This window comes from Patagioenas fasciata, chromosome 2, assembly GCF_037038585.1.
Source record: "Patagioenas fasciata isolate bPatFas1 chromosome 2, bPatFas1.hap1, whole genome shotgun sequence".
Classification (NCBI taxonomy): Eukaryota; Metazoa; Chordata; class Aves; order Columbiformes; family Columbidae; genus Patagioenas; species Patagioenas fasciata.
This window is the reverse complement of record NC_092521.1, coordinates 163,648,714-163,666,301: the sequence shown is the minus strand read 5'-3', so window position 1 is coordinate 163,666,301 and position 17,588 is coordinate 163,648,714. Positions and strand designations below refer to the sequence as shown.

The 17,588-nt window shown below is 49.3% G+C and overlaps 1 protein-coding gene across 2 annotated transcripts; it reads left to right on the top strand.

Annotated features, from left to right (window-relative positions):
• Positions 1 to 598: 598 nt before the first annotated feature.
• CSRNP1 (cysteine and serine rich nuclear protein 1) lies at positions 599 to 17,176 on the top strand. 2 transcript variants are annotated; one of them, XM_065832315.2, is made up of 5 exons: positions 599 to 771; positions 7,956 to 8,151; positions 10,954 to 11,213; positions 12,015 to 12,311; positions 13,407 to 17,176. In XM_065832315.2, exons 2-5 carry the CDS (start codon positions 7,980 to 7,982, stop codon positions 14,388 to 14,390), a joined length of 1,713 nt encoding a protein of 570 aa, XP_065688387.1. In that variant the 5' UTR covers positions 599 to 771; positions 7,956 to 7,979; the 3' UTR covers positions 14,391 to 17,176. The 2 variants fall into 2 exon arrangements, with proteins under 2 accessions (XP_065688387.1, XP_065688386.2); XM_065832314.2 differs by lacking the exon at positions 599 to 771 and having other exon boundaries at positions 7,842 to 8,151.
• Positions 17,177 to 17,588: the final 412 nt, after the last annotated feature.

Here is a 17,588-nt window from a genome sequence, read left to right as displayed (position 1 = left end):
TCCATTTTGGTTTTGGGTCCAAACCCCTTGTGAGTCCCCAGTTCCCTGTAACACTCAAATCTGTTTGTGGGTCCTAGCTGCTTCTGTGGGTCCCCAACTCCCTGTGGGACACAAACCCCGCTTGGGTTCCACATCCATTTTAGGGTCCAAGCCTGTCTGTGGGTTCAAACTTCTTGTGGGTCTCCAACCCCATGTGGCACTCAAATCTGTTTTGGGGACCAAGCTGTTCCTGTGTGTTCCCAACTCCCTGTGGGACACAAACCCCCCACGTGACCCACATCCATTTTGGGGTCCACATCTCTTTATGGGTCCAAACCCCTTGTGAGTCCTCAGCTCCCTGTAGGACTCAAATCTGTTTGGGGGTCCGAGCTGTTCCTGTGGGACACAAACACGCATTTTAGGGGCCACGGCTGGTTGTGGTTCCCCACCCCCTGTGACTCCCAGCCCCCCCAGCTGTGTCCCATTCCCAATCTCTCTCTCTCTCTCCCTCCCCCGTTCCCCGCTCCCTCCTCAGCGCGGGGCGGGGCGGGGCGTCCCCTCGGCCCTGACTCAGCGCCCCGCCCCGGGGCGGGGGGGAGCGGGAAGCCGGGCGGGCCGGGCACACGCCGGCCCCGCTCCTGTCACCGCCTGCGTCAGAGCCCGGAGTTTTCCACTGACGAAAAAGGGCAGCGCGGCGGCGGCGCAGCCCCGGCAGCGGCAGAGCGGGAGGCGCCGCGCCAGGCACCGCCGCTGCAGCCGGAGCCGCCGCGCCGAGACCCGCCGCCGCCGAAGGTAGGGCCGGCCGGGGGCAGCCGGCGCCGGGATGGGGCTGGCGTGGGAGGGAATGGGGGGTCCGCCGCGGCGGGGGGAGGTTTGCTGCTCCGCCGTCCCGCTCTGCGGGTCGGTGCGGTGTCCGGCGCGGTGCTCGGCCGTTGGGGGTCCGGTATAGAGCCGGGTCGGTGCTTGCCCGCCGGGGTCCGGTGCGGTGTCCGGCGCGCTGCTGGGCTGTCGGGGGTCCGGGGCAGAGCCCGTCCTACTCCGCCGTCGGAGGGTCCGTCTCGGTTCCCCGCCGCCCAGAGCCGGGCCGGCGCGCCGCAGCGGCGCCGTCTGGCCGGGCTGCTCCTGCCCGGGGGCGAGGGGAGCCCGGCGGGGCTGGGGCTGGGGCCGGCCCGGCGGGAGCGTCCGGGACCCCCGGGGCGGCGGGATCGCGTTCCCTGGGGGCGGGGGGTTCGCTGTTCCCCGAGCCCTCCCGCACTTTCCCCTCGGTAGAAAACCCCACACTATATATACGTGTAAATACCTATATATTTATTTAGAGTAGTGCCGAGTTTCCCTCCCCCCCCATCAGTTTAAGGCTCCGCTCCATCTTTACGGTTGCGGTTCCAATTTTCTGATGTTGAAAGAAAGGCTGGCGGGGGGGTGGGAGGCAGAGGGGAAGCCTTGCCGGTTCGCTCTTCCCCAAATCTGCCCGGCTGGGGATGCTTTCCCGTCGCTACAGCAACACCTACCGACCGGCGCACGGATGGACAGACGGACCGATAGAGAGCGGGCTCCCCCCCCCCCGCCCCCAGAAATAAAAGAAAAATGGGGGCTTTAACTGCACACCTGAGACGAGAAAAAAAAAAAATGACCTCACACAACCCAAACTACTAAATTTTCTCAGTGTGTATTTTTATTTTTTGTATGTCCCCCCCCCCGGCATCCTCAAAAGTGGCTGTCACCTCCAAGTTACATAATGTCGCTGTAGGAAGAGGCTGACACATAGGGACAACCCTTTCCTAAAGCAGCCCTGCCTTACCAGCGTCTGGTAATGACAATGCCTCGGTGGGATGGAGAGAAAAACCTCACGGCCATTTACAAACCTCAGAGTCTTGTCGTTTGTTATAGGGAACTCATCCGCAGTTATTATTTCATTTTAATTTTATTTTCCCCCACTATATATATATATATATATATATACACACGTATATTTCCCCCTCTGCTGAGCGGTTTGCAGATGAAGCCCATCAAGGTTGGGGGGGTTTATTTTTTGGTTTGTTCTCTGCGTGGAGAGACTCAGCAGCTCCCGGCAAGCCTTTAATAATTCAGTGCAGGAAATGCGGTCGTATATATAGCAGGCAAGGTAATGCACGGCGTGTACCTACAGGAGGACAAATATGGAAACCTGGTGTGAATTATTCATGAGGTGTAATCAAATAGAGGATTTTCCTAGACAAAGCACACTTCTCTGTTTTCATATTTATTACAGAACAATCTGCGCTGAGTACATTTGAACCTCGTTTCATTTGGGCCGTGTTTGATAACCTTTAATGTATTTGCTAATGTTTCTTATTTACCTTTCAAGCGGCCAGTGAGAAAGAAGGGCTTGATAGAAAAATCTTGAGAAGCCCTTTTCTTTGTGGCCTTCCAAAAATTAGTAGATGGAGTAAATGCCTCTGATGCTCTTTCCTGGGGAAGGTGTTTTGCCTGTTTAGTCTCTGGCAAGAGAATAAACTCGTGGTGCTACGAACTGATTCATGCTCCTGCTCCGTGGCACAGGGTGCGTTGGGTTTTGCTGTTGCATAGTAGGCAGAGGCTATTTTTAACCAGAGCAAGGTTATGAAACCTTAGACCCAGCTGAGTGAAAATAATCTGGTCTGAACTGGAAAGCACAGCTTGCGTGGCTGGGGACACACGTGGGGACTGGAGGGTCCTGATGGGATGATCCCGCTCACCTTGACCCCCTGCCTCGGTCAGCCCCGAAATTGGGAAGTGGTGTCATGGCAGAGGCTGTCACAGGGAAACCACTTAAGTAAATATGTAAAGAATTAAGAGTAGTTAAATGGACGAGCAATGAATCAGTGTTGATAGCGCGGTGATTATTAAGTAACCCAGTGGCATTGCTGGACTCACCGCTGCTGTCAGACATCAAATGTCTGGGATAGCTCAGCGGGAAGCTCCGCTCCGCACCAGTTTTTGGCGATATTGCACCCCAAGGTCGCCCGACTCACCACGAACATCAATGTGCAAATAAAACACCCACCCAAAAACTTCCCTGGGTTTGCTCCACGAGTCGCGCTGGTAGCCGTACCTGGCTAAAATATGCGGTGGTGCTTTTTAAACTAATATTTACTCCTGCTAGACCTGCACAGCCACTGTGGCTCTGGGGGAGGGAGCGGGAGTGCTCTGACTCACGGCTCAGCAGTTGGTAACTCGCTCCCGGTGTGCCGGGAAGAGTCCACCTTGGCTTCCCTGGGCTGCAGGCAGCTCCCTGTGCTTGTAAAGGCAATAAACTGGCTCAAAAAGTCACTCGGAAAGAAATACTTTTCATACATTGCCCTGGGATCCGTGCCTTTTTCGTTTGTTTTACCCAAATTGCTTTGCAGAAGAAAGTTTGCTGTCAATAGCCCGTGCGTGGATTTGGGATCCTTCCATCCTTTAGGATGTTCCACCGACAGAAAGCCCGAAATGTGAAATATCGTTGCACGTAGGTGTTCTGAGATACCGTGGGAGTTGTGGCACGAGCAAACGCAGCCGCAGGGCGCGCTGGGAGAAGTTTGTTTTGCTTTGCTTGCACTGGTGCAAAAAAACATATATAACCCCAAAATAAAGAGCTAAACATCTCTGCATACTTCTGCACAAAGCCACGATGCCTCTTTGTGCAGTCTCTTATAAACAGGCTAACTGGACACTGGTCGGGGTTTTAGTTGCCTTCCTCTGCGCTTGGCTAAACAAATGCCAAACCTGCTTAAATCTAAATTACTCGAAATATTTACTGTTGAGACGTCGTCCAAGAGGAGGATAGTTAAAACATTAATTCCTCGCATTCCAGTGTATTAGGGCTTTGGCCTGCGACTTGCTGAGCGCCAGAAATGGGACTTTGCAGATTCGATTCCCTTCCCCCCAACTAGATGGCCACCCCCACCCACTCCACCCCCCAACTTTAATGCTTAAAAAAAAAGGAGGGAGAGAAAGAGAAAGGAATGCACATCTGGGCTAAATATTTGTTAGAAAGTATTCCCAGGATAGTGGGAGTTCTGGTGCCAGAGAGGAATTCCTGCGGGTTTGATCCATTGCATTATGTACTTGTTCCAAAAGCTGTTTTCAGTAAAATAGATGGGTAAGAAGCCTTAGCCAAGAACAGAATGTCTTTTTTGGCAACTAAAATGAAGATAGGATTATTTTATTTCAGGTTATGCAAAAAAAAAAAGAGAAGGAGAAGGTGGTAAAATTCTGCACTCAATGGTGCCTGCAGAGATTTGCAACGGCAAGCACAGATATAAATATATAAATTTTTTTCATGCTGCCGCACACGTTTTTGTGACTTCAGTGCAAGACGTAAATGTGGATTTAAGATTACACGTGGACTTACTGCAATTAAAAGATCCTCGCTGTGTCTGAATTGGCCTCTGGGTTTTTTTGGCTGAGCGGCCAGCGGTTTGGGTGACATGGGTTTCGAGGCAGCATCCAAATCGCTGACGTGAATTCTGCTCCCAAGTGTCAAGAAGAGGATGGTCTTTGACTTGACAGCAAAACCCCCATCTGGAGGAGTTTTTGGGGGTGGGTACAAGTAGATACCAATGGGTGCAGCCCCTTTACATCACATGTAGCTCCTGAGAAAGATTTGAAAACTTGACCTGGAAAACATCACAGCTGTAAATCAGCAAAGAGGGGGAAGGCGTTACGGGGGGAAAAATGAATGTGTTTTTGGCTGGTGGGCAACAGGTTCACCAGCTTTTTCCCATTAATTGAGAAGCATGTTTGCACGACACTTACTTTGCATTAACAAAACAATGCGTGTTTTGAATAAGACAGCATGCCAAAGGTGTGTTTTTTCTATGCATTTGGCTTATTCTGGTAGGAGATGCGCACACCTCCCTTCATCCTCCTGCCAGACATGTCTAGTCAGTGATGATAATATTTAACAAAAAAGTAAAACAATTGCAGTCTTACACACAACTTGCCTTGGCTCTGCCTTGTTGTTTGTGTTATTTTGGTTATCTCTCTTGAGGAAAACACTCCGGTTTTAATTGCTCTGTGGTTTAGGGGGAGGCGATGCGGCTTGTGATGGGCGCCGTGGGGTTTGCAGGTGACCTGAGCATCAGGGGCTGCATCGCTCTGCAGCATCGCCACGTCCACCTTCTTGCTTCTCTGGGAGTCCTGCAAAGCAGGTAGATCCTGGTAGAAACAGATGTAACGTGGGTTTTGGGGCTTATTTTGGGCCAGACCTTGGAGTTATCACTATTTCAGTGGTGTGACCGTGGCTGCTCCACCACTCTCCGGTATCTCCTGCAAGGCTTAGATGTGATCAGTGTCGCATCTCCGAGGGTGTTTGCCATTGGGTATGTGTCCTACGGGCTTTCTGGGGAGCTGCTTTCCCCCTTCCCTTGGCTGGATGGTGACATCCTTCTCCGGTGACATCGGAAGTGTCATTTGGAGCAGGGAGCAGCTGCTCTGTGGCGCAAACTGATGTTTTTTGAAGCCACGTGTGGCTTTTTGGGGGGGTTTTGTGGTTGTTGTTGTTTGTTTGATTAGAGTTTTTTTGTGGGTTTTATTTGCAAAGTTTTCGGCTGCTCTGGGTGGGCGAATGATTGAGGGAGTGGAGCAATTCCTGTGTGAGGAAAGGCTGGGGCTCTTGAGCTTGGAGGAGACTGAGGGGCGACCTCATTAATGTTTACAAATATATAAAGGATGTGTGTCAGGAGGATGGAGCCAGGCTCTTCTCGGTGACAACCAGTGGTAGGAGAAGGGGCAATGGGTACAAACTGGAACGCAGGAGATTCCACTTAAATATGAGAAGAAACTTCCCGGTGAGCGTGGCAGAGCCTGGCCCAGGCTGCCCAGGGAGGTTGTGGAGTCTCCTTCTCTGCAGACATTCAAACCCGCCTGGACACCTTCCTGTGGAACCTCAGCTGGGTGTTCCTGCTCCGGCGGGGGGATTGCACTGGATGAGCTTTCCAGGTCCCTTCCAACCCCTGACATTCTGTGATTCTGTGACATTGGGTTCAGCTGGGATGAGCAAACCTCTGCCTGCAGCCCAGGCTTTGATTCGAACCCTTGCCATGGATTTGGGGGGCGTTTCTTTGCTCCTGGTTGTTTCTTAACGCAAGCACGAGGCAGAGCAGAAGGCACAAAAATATAATAGAAATCAAAGGGTTTTAATTGCAGCTGGGTTTGGGCTTCGTGGCTGCCCGTGAGCTCCGCTTTGCCAGGAAGGGGTTAACCCAGGTGTCAGGTAGGACTTGTGCTGCTGGGACTGGAGGGTGGCCAAATCCACCTTCTCCCCATCTGTTTGGGATTAAGGCCAAAGAACCAACAACCCCTCTGTGGTAAAACCACCTGCAGCTCCAGGCCTGCTGAGGAGGAGGAGGAGGAAGGATGGAGGGAGTTGCCTCTCCCTGGCCCCCAAGTTTGTTGGGCGGTGGGGGATGCAGCAGCCTGGTGCAGTGAATGATTAACTTCTTCTGGCCGAGCAACTGCTTCATCCAGGGTGGTTTTTTGACCTTTTAGGCAACTATTGTCTCCTGGGAAGCTGTTGGTAAACATCATTAACGAGGGCTTGGAAGGCACCGAGTTGTGCTCCTGTCCTGCCAGCGCTGTCGCGATATTGAAAATCCCATCATTGGGAGGGTTTGGAGCTGATGTGCTTGGGGCTGTCAGGAAGGCGGGTTTGGTGGTTTGTGGGTTGTTTCTTTGTTGTGTTTTTTTTAATTTTTCAGAGTCTTAAATTAACCTCAGACATGCAAAAGAGAGTGAGAAAGTGCTACGGTTACAAAGAATAAATTTGGCGGGTCAAGGAGTTTCAGGTGTCAGGAGGGGACCGGGTGTCTGGCACCCCCATATCTGCACTGTTACCGACCCAGGGCTGTATATATCTGTCCCAGTATCATCCGAATTTTAGCGATACTTTAGGTATTAGCTCTGGTTTTATTGAAGGACCAGGATGGCTGGTAGCATCGCACAATGCTGGGGCTCTCCCTTTCTTGCTGGAGGGGGTTTCTGGGCTGGGGTTGCATCTCTCCCACCCTGGTTGTGCCTTACAGCCCTGTGGGATGGGCTCAAAGCAAATCATTCCTCCAGCAGCAGCCTGGTTCTCAGCTTTGGATACGGCTCACTGGCTTCAGAATAAGCTGGCAGTGACTTCTGCAGAAGCGGGGGCATCTGCTAAGGAGTTGCCAGCATCCAAAAGGAGAAATTGTCCATGCAAGAGCATCCCAGGTTAGGTGGGATTTGCCTATTGTAAGCAAAGTGTTGGCTTTTGTGGTATTTCAGGAGGCAGAAAACTCGTGAACTTTATAAAAGCAAAGGTAAAACATGCAACGAAGTTGTGCTTTGTGGGATTTTTTTAGGAATCTAAGCAAGTACAGAACTCTATTGTTTTTAATTAGCTGCGTTGTCTTTAATTCCTACTATGCTTGATACATAACCCAGCCTAAACAAGAATAGCTTATTGAATGGGGGCCTGACTATGAAAGGCACCGTGAGGAGAAGGGCTGTTCTTCACAGTTGATATATTTGTATTTCAGTGCTTCATTTAATAAGTCTGTTTCCCCAGGGGGCTGTAGCAAGTAAATCATGCCAACAGATTGTTCTCTGCAAACTGGCTTATTTTTGTAATTAGCAAGATGTTAAAGCTGTAACTGCATAGAAAGCGATCTGGGTAAGGAGTTAATGTAAAAGAGTTAGTAAGCAAAATGTAATACTTATTGTTTGATAACGTTTGTGTTGATTGAATTGGTTTCTGGACAGTTTGTTGTCTGTGATAGTTGGGTTTTTTATGCAGTGTTGTAAAATGGGAGAGAAATTCAGTAGGTGTGTGCAGAGAGTGTTAGAAAGGTGGTGTTTGTTTTGGAGAGAGCACTTTTAGGGAATCACACCTGCATGGGCAGGTGGACCTGATGGAGAAGTCTTGCTGGGGGTTGAAACCCATCCTGTTCATCACCAGTAACTGCCATCATTTCCCTCGCTTTATGTTGCTTTTCTCCTTTGTTTTCCAGTTATATGAAAAATCTGGCGTCACCATGAGCGGAGTGTTGAAAAGGAAGTATGAAGAGCTGGGGGATGACAGCACCTACTGCTCCTCCTCCTCCTGCTCCCCGATCTCCTCCTCGGCGTCCTCGGGCTGGGAGTCGGATGAGGAGAGTTCCCGCGGGGAGAACAAGCCCAGCTCTGCCTTAACGCCCAGCTTCACCCGTGAGTATCTTCTCTGGGATCAGATGTGCCCGCACATGGGTTTTTTGTAGCATGGTGGTGGGTTCGTCACGTCTGTTTGTGCGGAGACCCCTTTGGAGCACACACACCTTCAGGGGTGGAAATGGCCGTAACGCCAGCTCCGTGTCGTTACACCAATTTATCTTGTTTTTTGTAGTCAGCACATTCAGGGTAGTCTTTCTCGGCCCTTCCTCCCAGTATGTATCATTGCGTTAGGATGGTTTTGCTGAAATTGTGATTTCCAGGATCAGAAAGCCAAGGACCTGAGTGTGCAGAGACAGGCAGGTGATTCCAAGCTGGTTGGACCATCCCACCATCCTTCAATGTCCTGTCAAGCTATTCACAGAACCACAGGCTGGCTGGGGTGGGAAGGGACCTCTGGAGATCATCCAGTCCAACCCACCTGCTAAAGCAGGGTCACCAGAGCAGATCACACAGGAAGGTGTCCAGGTGGGTTTGAATATCTGCAGAGAAGGAGACTCCACAGCCTCTCTGGGCAGCCTGGTCCAGGGCTCTGGCACCCACAAAGTCAAGAAGTTTCTCCTCATATTCATATGGAACCTGCCTATTCCATAGGCAACAACTAAACAGGCAGCAAAGACCCATAACGCTGGTTCTTAAAAATGATTAACCAGTAGCGTAATTACCATTTCAGAATGTTTTCTACGTATGCTGGGTGCTGTGCCAAAGAACATGACACATTTGACATTGCCTCTGCTCTTACTACAGATAAATGCTGTTTTGTTTCCCCAGCAATATCAATTTTGAAAGCTCTTTAGGAAAACACACAGAGGACAAGGTTGTAAAATCCTTTATCTGCCATGTGAAGGGAAAAATAAAAGATACAATAGGGGACCATCTTCATGGAGGAGAAATAGTCCAACCTAGTAAATTATACTGAACACCCACTGTATATAGCAGTTAAGGTCCACTTAGCAGACATACACAAACACGCAGCGGTCTGAAAAGCCTTTAGAAGTCTTGTAATAATAAAGAGTCTCATTCTTGCTTGTCTTCCCAGGTTTTGTGACAAAACAATGAACTTTTTGTGCTCTCTGGCTCAATTGGAAAAGGGTCAGGGATGGGAAAACAATTTCAGAGGGGGGGGATGTGGGGAGAGAGAAGCAAATGCCAAAGTGCAGCAGCTCAGCTGATAGATGATCACGGTGGTTAACTTGCCTTTTGATAAAGAGCTAATGTTTTAGAAGATTGAGTCAAGGTTATTATGAAAATGCAGCACGCAGTGCAGAGATATCATCAAAGCGACTGCAGAGCCCAGTGTGAAACCCTCAGCTCTGTAGCAGAAGCTGCTGATGCAGCTGGTTGAACACGTTTTGTTTTTTGTTGGTTTTCTTTTTCCATATGAAACTGAAATGCTGTATTTTCACCAGCAAGACCTGTGAAACGTGGGTGCAGCTAACTGTCCAGTCTTGCATTTTCCCAGCGTTTGGGGCCAGCCAAACCAGCTGAGCCCCTTGGGTTTTTTGGTTCTTTGCTGTGGGGTTGCCTGCGGCTCTGCCATCCACAGAGCGGGGCTGAGATCCTGGCTCTGCAGGACTCACCCATTCTTTCTGGGTTGCTTTTTTTTGCCCTGTTCTCCATGGCAGCAGCCAAGACATCCACGTACCAGCAGAGAATGGCGCTAAAAACCCCCATCACTGAATTTGTGCGTGTCCGACTGTCACGCTTGCGGCAGCGAAAGCAACTCTGCCACGCAGCGTTTTGCTGTGCTTCCCACGGCCAGCTATGCTCGTGGAAACTCATTGACTCTCAATCTGCCCTGGCTAATTAGCCCACCCCCATCTGCTACGCTTGCACGTGCAAACGCGCAGAACTGGGTATCTCTGGAGAGGCTCCGCTTTAAATGGTGTGAAGCGTGTTTCAGCAGTTTAAGATAAACCAGAGTCATGTCTTGCCGTGTTTACCCTGGAATCACCTGTGCGGAGATTAACATCTTTGCAGCTGCTCTCAAACGAGTCTCTTGAGAATAAACTATAGATTCGTAGTTCCTCCCAGTGGATGGTGAAAGGAAGTGCCAGAAAAACAGCCGTTTTGGCTGTTTTCTACCCTGCCACAAAAGCTGGAGCCAGGCAGCGCTGGAGTGTTGGTGCTCCAGCATCCTGGGAGTGAAGCAGGAGCTTCTGAACGTGGGGCAGGGGACTTGGGTGTAGAGCAAGACAGGCATGTAGGATGGTTTGTTGCTTGTTCGTTATGCTCTGCTGCACGTGAAGAATAAGCGAATGTGCGTTTCGTGGAGGAAATCAAGCGGGAAGGAGAAGCAGCAGCCGTTTCTTAGGGTGAATCTCATCAATGACTCCGAGGCACTGGGACTTGGCTTAGTTTGCTCTCCAGCCTCATCCCACCTTTGCATTATAGCATTAGAGAATCATAGAATCATTTTGGTTGGAAAAGACCCTCAGGATCATCAAGTCCAACCATAACCTAACTCTAGTACTAAACCGTGTCCCTAAGAATCTCATCTAAATGCCTTTTAAAGCCCTCCAGGGATGGTGACTCCACCACTACCCTGGGCAGCCCATTCCAATGCCCAACAACCCTTTCCAGGAAGAATTTTTTCCTTCTTGGCTCCTAAAACACCAGAAGCCATCAAGCGACGTTGTTACCTTGTCCCATCATGTCCCTGTCGAGAGAGTAGTGGCAAGTCCTGCCTGTTTGTCATATTTACAGCCTGTTTGTAGTATTTGTATCCCAGTTGCAGGATGGCAGTACTGACTTTGTGCCTCTTGTGTTGTTTTTTTTTCCCTCCCCCCACCCTGTTTTTAGCCACGTCTATCCTGAAGAAAACCAAGCGACTAAAGAAGAACAATGTGGAGTTTGACCGGGTCACTGTGTTTTACTTCCCACGCTGCCAAGGGTTCACGAGCGTGCCCAGTCGTGGGGGCTGCACCCTGGGGATGGTGAGCAAGCACAGCTCCTCCCGGCAGTTCACGCTGGCGGAGTTTTCCAAGGAGCAGGAGAACGTTCGCCGGGAGAAACTCGAAGAGAAATTGAAAGAGGAGAAGTTGGAAGCGTTGAAATGGAAGGTGAGTAGGAGCGTGGGGCTGGGTTGGTGAGGAGAGGGTGGATGGGGTGTTAGTTAATGGCTGGTTTGTAGTAGGAGCCTGTCTGGGATCATGGAATCATTTTGGTTGGAAGAAACCTTCAAAATCATTGAGTCCAACTGTTCACCTGACACAGGCACTAAGCCATATCCCTAAGGACCTCATCTGCGCATCTTTTAAACCCCTCCAGGGATGGTGACTCCACCACTGCGCTGGGCAGCCTGTCCCAATGCCCGACAGCCCTTTCCAAAGGCCTGGGGGTACCTGTGCTTAACCCTGTTTGGGTTTCAAAAAAAACCACAGGCTCTGGTGCAGGATTTTCAGCTCAGTTCTGCACCCTTGAAAGGTGGCGGAAAATTGGCTGAACCGTATCAGGTGTCTGTGAGGTCTTTGTGGCCTCTAATGCAGATTTTGGTCCCAGGGTTGGCTGCCACAGGGCGGCAGATCTTTCCCTTCTTATTTCTGCTGACAGAATCACAGAATGATTGGGGTTGGAAGGGACCTCTGAAGATCATCCAGTCCAACCCACCTGCTAAAGCAGGGTCACCAGAGCAGATCACACAGGAAGGTGTCCAGGTGGGTTTGAATGTCTGCAGAGAAGGAGACTCCACAACCTCCCTGGGCAGCCTGGTCCAGGCTCCGGCACCTCACAGGAAATAAGTTTCTCCTCATGTTTAGATAAAACCTTCTGTGTTTCAGTCTGTGCACAGACCAGGGGATGCTGCTGGCTTTATGTTCCCAACAGGTTCCTAATGCTTTGCCCTTTTTTTTCTTTCCCCTCAGTTAACCATGAACGGCACGAAGGAGTCAGAGGAGGCCAACCAGCTTACCATCGACGACATCTCTGACGACGACATCGACGTCAGCAACGTGGACCTGGAGGACGGCTTCTTCCTCCAGCCCTACCCCGCCAAGAAGAGACGCGCGCTGCTGAAAGCCGTGGGGGTGAAGAAGATCGACAAGGAGGAGAAGCGGGAGCTGCACAACATCCGTCTGTCCCGGGAGGACTGTGGCTGCGACTGCCGGGAGGTCTGCGACCCCGAGACCTGCAGCTGCAGCTTGGCAGGCATCAAATGTCAGGTACTGCCCTCGCTTCTGGGCGGGGCGGGGGGGAAGCCGTGGCTCCAGCTGATGTATATGTTAAATAAAGCGGAGGGGTTTTGAGCAAGCAGGACAGAGTTTGGGCAGCTCGTAAAATGCATCTGTTTCCACCTGTGCTTTGAGCGAAGCAGGTGGGAAAACCTCTTGGAGATGCTCCCCAGGCTGTGAGGCAGATGCTGCTTGCAAGTGTCTGCATCCCGAAACACAGGTGCAACCGTCCACATGCTGACGTTGCAGCCGCGGGGATGCGGCCCAGCCTGAGGCACGAGTGTCCGTCCCCGCGAGACCCATGCCTGCTCGGTCTGCTGCTGGGGATGGGCCGCCTGGGAACGTCTTGGCAAACAAAAGCTGCTTGCTCCTTGTGTGAGGCTGCGATTTCTCCTCCTCCCTCTACTGTGTTTGTTTTGTTGTTGGTTTATTGGTTTATTTTTCCTTGTTGAATGTGGGAGTGTCAGCTGAGCATCAGTTCACAGCTGGCTGTGCAGACCACCTGCAAAGTGGGGTGATCCCTCTATCTTCAATTACCTTATGATATTATTTTTATTTTTACGGATGCCTGTCCAGCTGTCTTGGGGGAACCATATTCCTTATTCTGGGTGTCACTCACTCCCTCGACGCCGTGGCTGCAGGCTGGGGCGGTGTAGGTGGGTGTGCACGGGCGGACAGGTGCTCCATGTGCATGTCACAGCCCCCCTCTAGCGGCTGATGATAATGGGGACATCGAGGTGCTGCAGATGCCCGTTGAGAAATTTGACCTTGTCTCTGCAAGGGGCAGAAGCTCATAGTAGAGATAAGGTGTTAAATACCGTGATGCAATATCTACAAGCTCATGATTGCCCCCTTATGTCTCCTTTTGGAGACATATTTTGCTTTTTTTTGAAATGCTTTAACTTCAGTTGTACTAAAATCCAACCTTTTTTATGACAACACTTCAAAGGAGCGGGGTGTCTTTTATTATTAGATATTTTTCAATCTGCTTTTAAACCCCTCAGCTGTTACTTGGCTTCTCAGGGTGGGTGAGTCGCGAGTGGTTTTCGGGGTTCGTTCCTAACCCTCTGCTCCTCCTCGCACCAGATGGATCACACCTCGTTCCCTTGCGGCTGCACCAAGGACGGCTGCGGCAACACCGAGGGCAGGATCGAGTTCAACCAGGCCCGCGTTCAGACCCACTTCATCCACACCATCATGAAGCTGGAGCTGGAGAAGCAACAGCAGAGCAGCGAGAAGGCAGCGGAGGCCGAACCCCCTTTTCGGGAGCGGCTCCCGCCCTTGGGATGCATGGCGGGGAAGGGCTCTTTGGAGGAACGCGCCGTGCCGCTGGCACCCGCCTTCCAGTTCAGCCCCGACCTGGAGGCCCTGGGGGAGAACAGCTGCAGCAGCGACATGACGGACTCCTCCATCTCCTCCCACCCCAGCGAGGACCTGGAGGAGCCCTACGAGAGCCTCCCCTCCGACAAATCCCAGTCGGACGTGGACGACGACGGCTTGGCCCGCATCCTCCACTTCAACGACTCGGACGCCGAGGAAGAGGGCGGTCGCGGCCAGGATGACCTGAGCTGCTTCAACCCCACTGACTTCTTCATCGAGGACCACGGCGGCGAGGCCAAACCTGTCCCCGGCCACTTGTCCCATCTCTCCGAGTGCCTGGACGAGAATGCCAACCAGGACGGCGGGGGTTTGCTGGAGGATGCTGCCCACGCGCGGTGTGACGGGCTGTCCTGCTGCGCCCCGTCCCCAGCCGAGCCTTGCTCCAAGAGCTACGCCGACCTCAGCCTTTCCTCCGACTCCTTGGATTTCTTCCAGTCTTTCTCAGACTATAACTTGGGACCCCTTTACAACTCCTTAAAGGAGTACGAGAACCTCGATAACTTCTCAGCGTTACAGTTTCAGTTGCCTAATTTCCCCAGCTTCCCACAAGCTGGAGATCAGGGCTCCTGTTTCTTGGAGTCCCTCATCGGTTTGTCAGAATCCGTCCCCGAAACCCCGGCCCCTTTCACAGACAATCAACTTTTGGAGGATGCCATCAAGTCATCGCTGATGGAGACGGTCAAAGTGTGAAATGCCCACATGGCTGGGGCGGCAAGGACCGGTGCCAAAATGAAACCCGAAGAACAGCCGGATGGGCAAACTTTGATAAGGATGATGTTGCTACTCAAAATAAGGAGGAAAAAAACCATCAACAACAAAACTTTCTAAGCAAACAAACTATTTTTGGTCTTTATAGAACGTGGACGTTTTGACATACTGCAGCTACAATCAGTTCTCTCGCTGTTTGTGCAAAAGTTTCTAAACTTTCATGATGGGGTGGGGTGGGAGGGAGGGAAGGAAAAAAGACTTTCACGTATGAATTTCCTTGTGTTTTGTATGAAAAGACCTGTTGAGAAATACTCCTCGCTAACGTTGCCAGTCGTACACACAGCCCCTTCTAGAAACGTTTCAGTGTTGCAGGAACTTCTTACGACGACTTTTTGAAGCTGTATTTATTGTGAAAATTTGTGGTTTGCGTAAGAGTTAGCCCGACACGCTCTTACGTTTAAATCTGACAACGTTTACAGAAGAGATCCATACACTATATACGTAATCATTCTTCATCTATTTATTGCAAATTCCAGAATTTAACTAGCCACCGAAGCTTGAACTAGCATGAAACCTTATTTAAATTGGTAATACCTCAGATGTATTATGTGCACAATCTTTTTTTTTTTGTTGTTTTTTGCATAATATATCTGTATTTATTTATTTTCTACCTGTAGTACATTACTAGCACTGTGGTTTACCCATGACCTGGAAGGGCAGTAAGGTCTTCAGCAGCACCCGTCCTAAAGATGATGTATTTTTCTGAGTCTGAAAGGTGCTGGCTGTTGGGTCTTCACTTCACATTTCTAAAAGAGCCGAATGCAAAGGGCTGAGAGGGGGGAAATGGGGGAAACGTTTGTGCAACGTCCTTTGGTTTCTTATCAACCCTCTAGTAAACATGGTGATGATGTCTCATCTCCTTAACATCTCAATGGAGAGCAAAACAACCAAAACCTTCAGCTATTCCAGAAATAACACGAAGTAGCTCTATTTAAAGCAAACAGAAGAAGTTTAAACCCCTTCTCCTAAATGATAGTTTATTTAATTTCCTAAGGATTTTGGCCGTGAGCTCTGTCGTGATCCATTACGGTGCCTGAACATGTGGAGGAACTGATAGCGGTGGTGATGGGGGGGTTGTCATGGGAAGGACCTTTGAGCAAAGCCAACACCAGCAACACCGTGCTCACGCTCCTCAGCAAGTGCTCCTTAGGGCTCCCTGACGGCGTCACAGCAGGGTCAGACTCTTTATGCTATTTTTTTAATATATTTACATATAGGCAAATCGGGTAAATCAAGTAAAATTAGATGGATATGAAGGTTATTGGGTTATTTATCCTTTGAGCACGGTTTTAGGGGGGAAAAAAAATAACGCCTGGAAACAAAGCTGAAAAACGCAAAAGCTTTTGTGTTTTTAAAGTGCAGGCATCGTGTTTAGGAAGAATATCGGGGACCCTCTTGGCCTTTTGCTGTTTAAATCAGGCTGAGAACATGACACTATTTGGCCGTGAGATATAACTGGACATAACACCTGTGATACACTAAGTGCCTACGCCAGTGGTGTGAAAAACATAACAACAAAAAGGGACTTGGGAAGCTACTGGCTTTAAATCCCACTTGGAAAATGTGATATTGGGAAATGGGAGTGATTCCTGGTGGAGACACCCAGACTGGGGAAATGAAATACCCAAAAATATCGATTTGAGTTTGTTTTTCCATTGGTTGAGCTGTTTATATCCCTGACAACAGGGATGGTGCTCTCGGCTACCTGCTACAGGCACCTCGCGCAAACCTGCCGGCGGTTTAGGAAAGTTCTGGTGTACAAATGTGGCGGAGACTGGGTTGTTTGGGGTTTATTTTAATCGTTTTTTACTCCTATATTTAATTGTGCATCTTCTCTGGTATTGAGCCGGTCAACTTGGAAGCGGAGCTGACCCGCATCCTCCCCCAAAGCATCGTCCCCGGGGATGTCCCCACTGGGCAGGAGGGCGACTGCAGGAATACTACTGGCAGATGGAGGATTTCCTAAATATATATTATTATTATTATTATTATTAATTATTATTATTTTGTCGTCGTCGTTTCTGTAGGTTGAAAAATCCCCTTCAGTTATCTCCTAGGTGGTAGTTTCTATCGTTCAGACCGCATCAAAAAATACTGACAGTTGAAAGTCTGGTACCATTTCTATTTATTGGCACTAATATATTTTGTAACATTCCTGGGTTTCTCTGCGTATATATATATATTTATATATATAAAATATATACATATATTTTATATATATATATACACTTTTTTTAAATGAATGATGGGGGTAGACTCCTGCTTTTGTGGATTTTTTTCTATAATTTATTCTTTGTGTTGGTGCCAAAAAAAAAAAGAAAAAAAGATATTTTTCCTTTTTTTTTTCTTTTTTCCAGGGCACTGAATTGTAAATACACAATTATTTTTTTCTTCTCGGTATCTGTGTAAAAAGTTGCCTGTTAAACAGTTTAAAAACTGGGTATTTATTGACACAATCTGTAATTATCTAATGTATTGATTGAAACGCTTTGGTTTCAACATAGCTTTATTTTAGCTTTCTTTGTGTATATATTGTGATTATGTTGCTTAAAGGTACAAGTTAAAAAAATGCTTTATTTTTACCTTATCCATTTGCATTTGTTTATAAAAAAAAAGAAGCATATTTGTCTACAGCTGCTGTCTCTCATTTCATCCAAGCAATATGAAGAAATTTCCATTACACTTTCAATAAAAGGATTTTGTTGGAATACGGCAGCGTCCTCACCCTTTTTATCCTTCACTGTGGCTCAGAAATGTGAGTGATGATAGAATCATAGGGTGGTTTTCGTTGGAAGAGACACTTAAGATCCAGCCATAACCCAACTCTAGCACTAAACCACGGCCCTAAAAACCTCATATATACATTTTTTAAACCTCTCCAAGGATGGTGACTCCACCACCTCCCTGGGCAGCCTGTTCCAATGCCCAACAACCCTTTCTGTGAAGTAATTTTTCCTCGTATCCAATCTGAACCTCCCCTGACACAACCTAAGGCCATTGATGGATGTGTACTCTGCATTGTATGGCGTAGTTTGTCCCTTTTTTGTTTGTTTTTGGATTTTTTTCACCCCTTTTTGAACATAAAGGATGTCCTGGGGTTCCCACCACAGGATGGGAGCA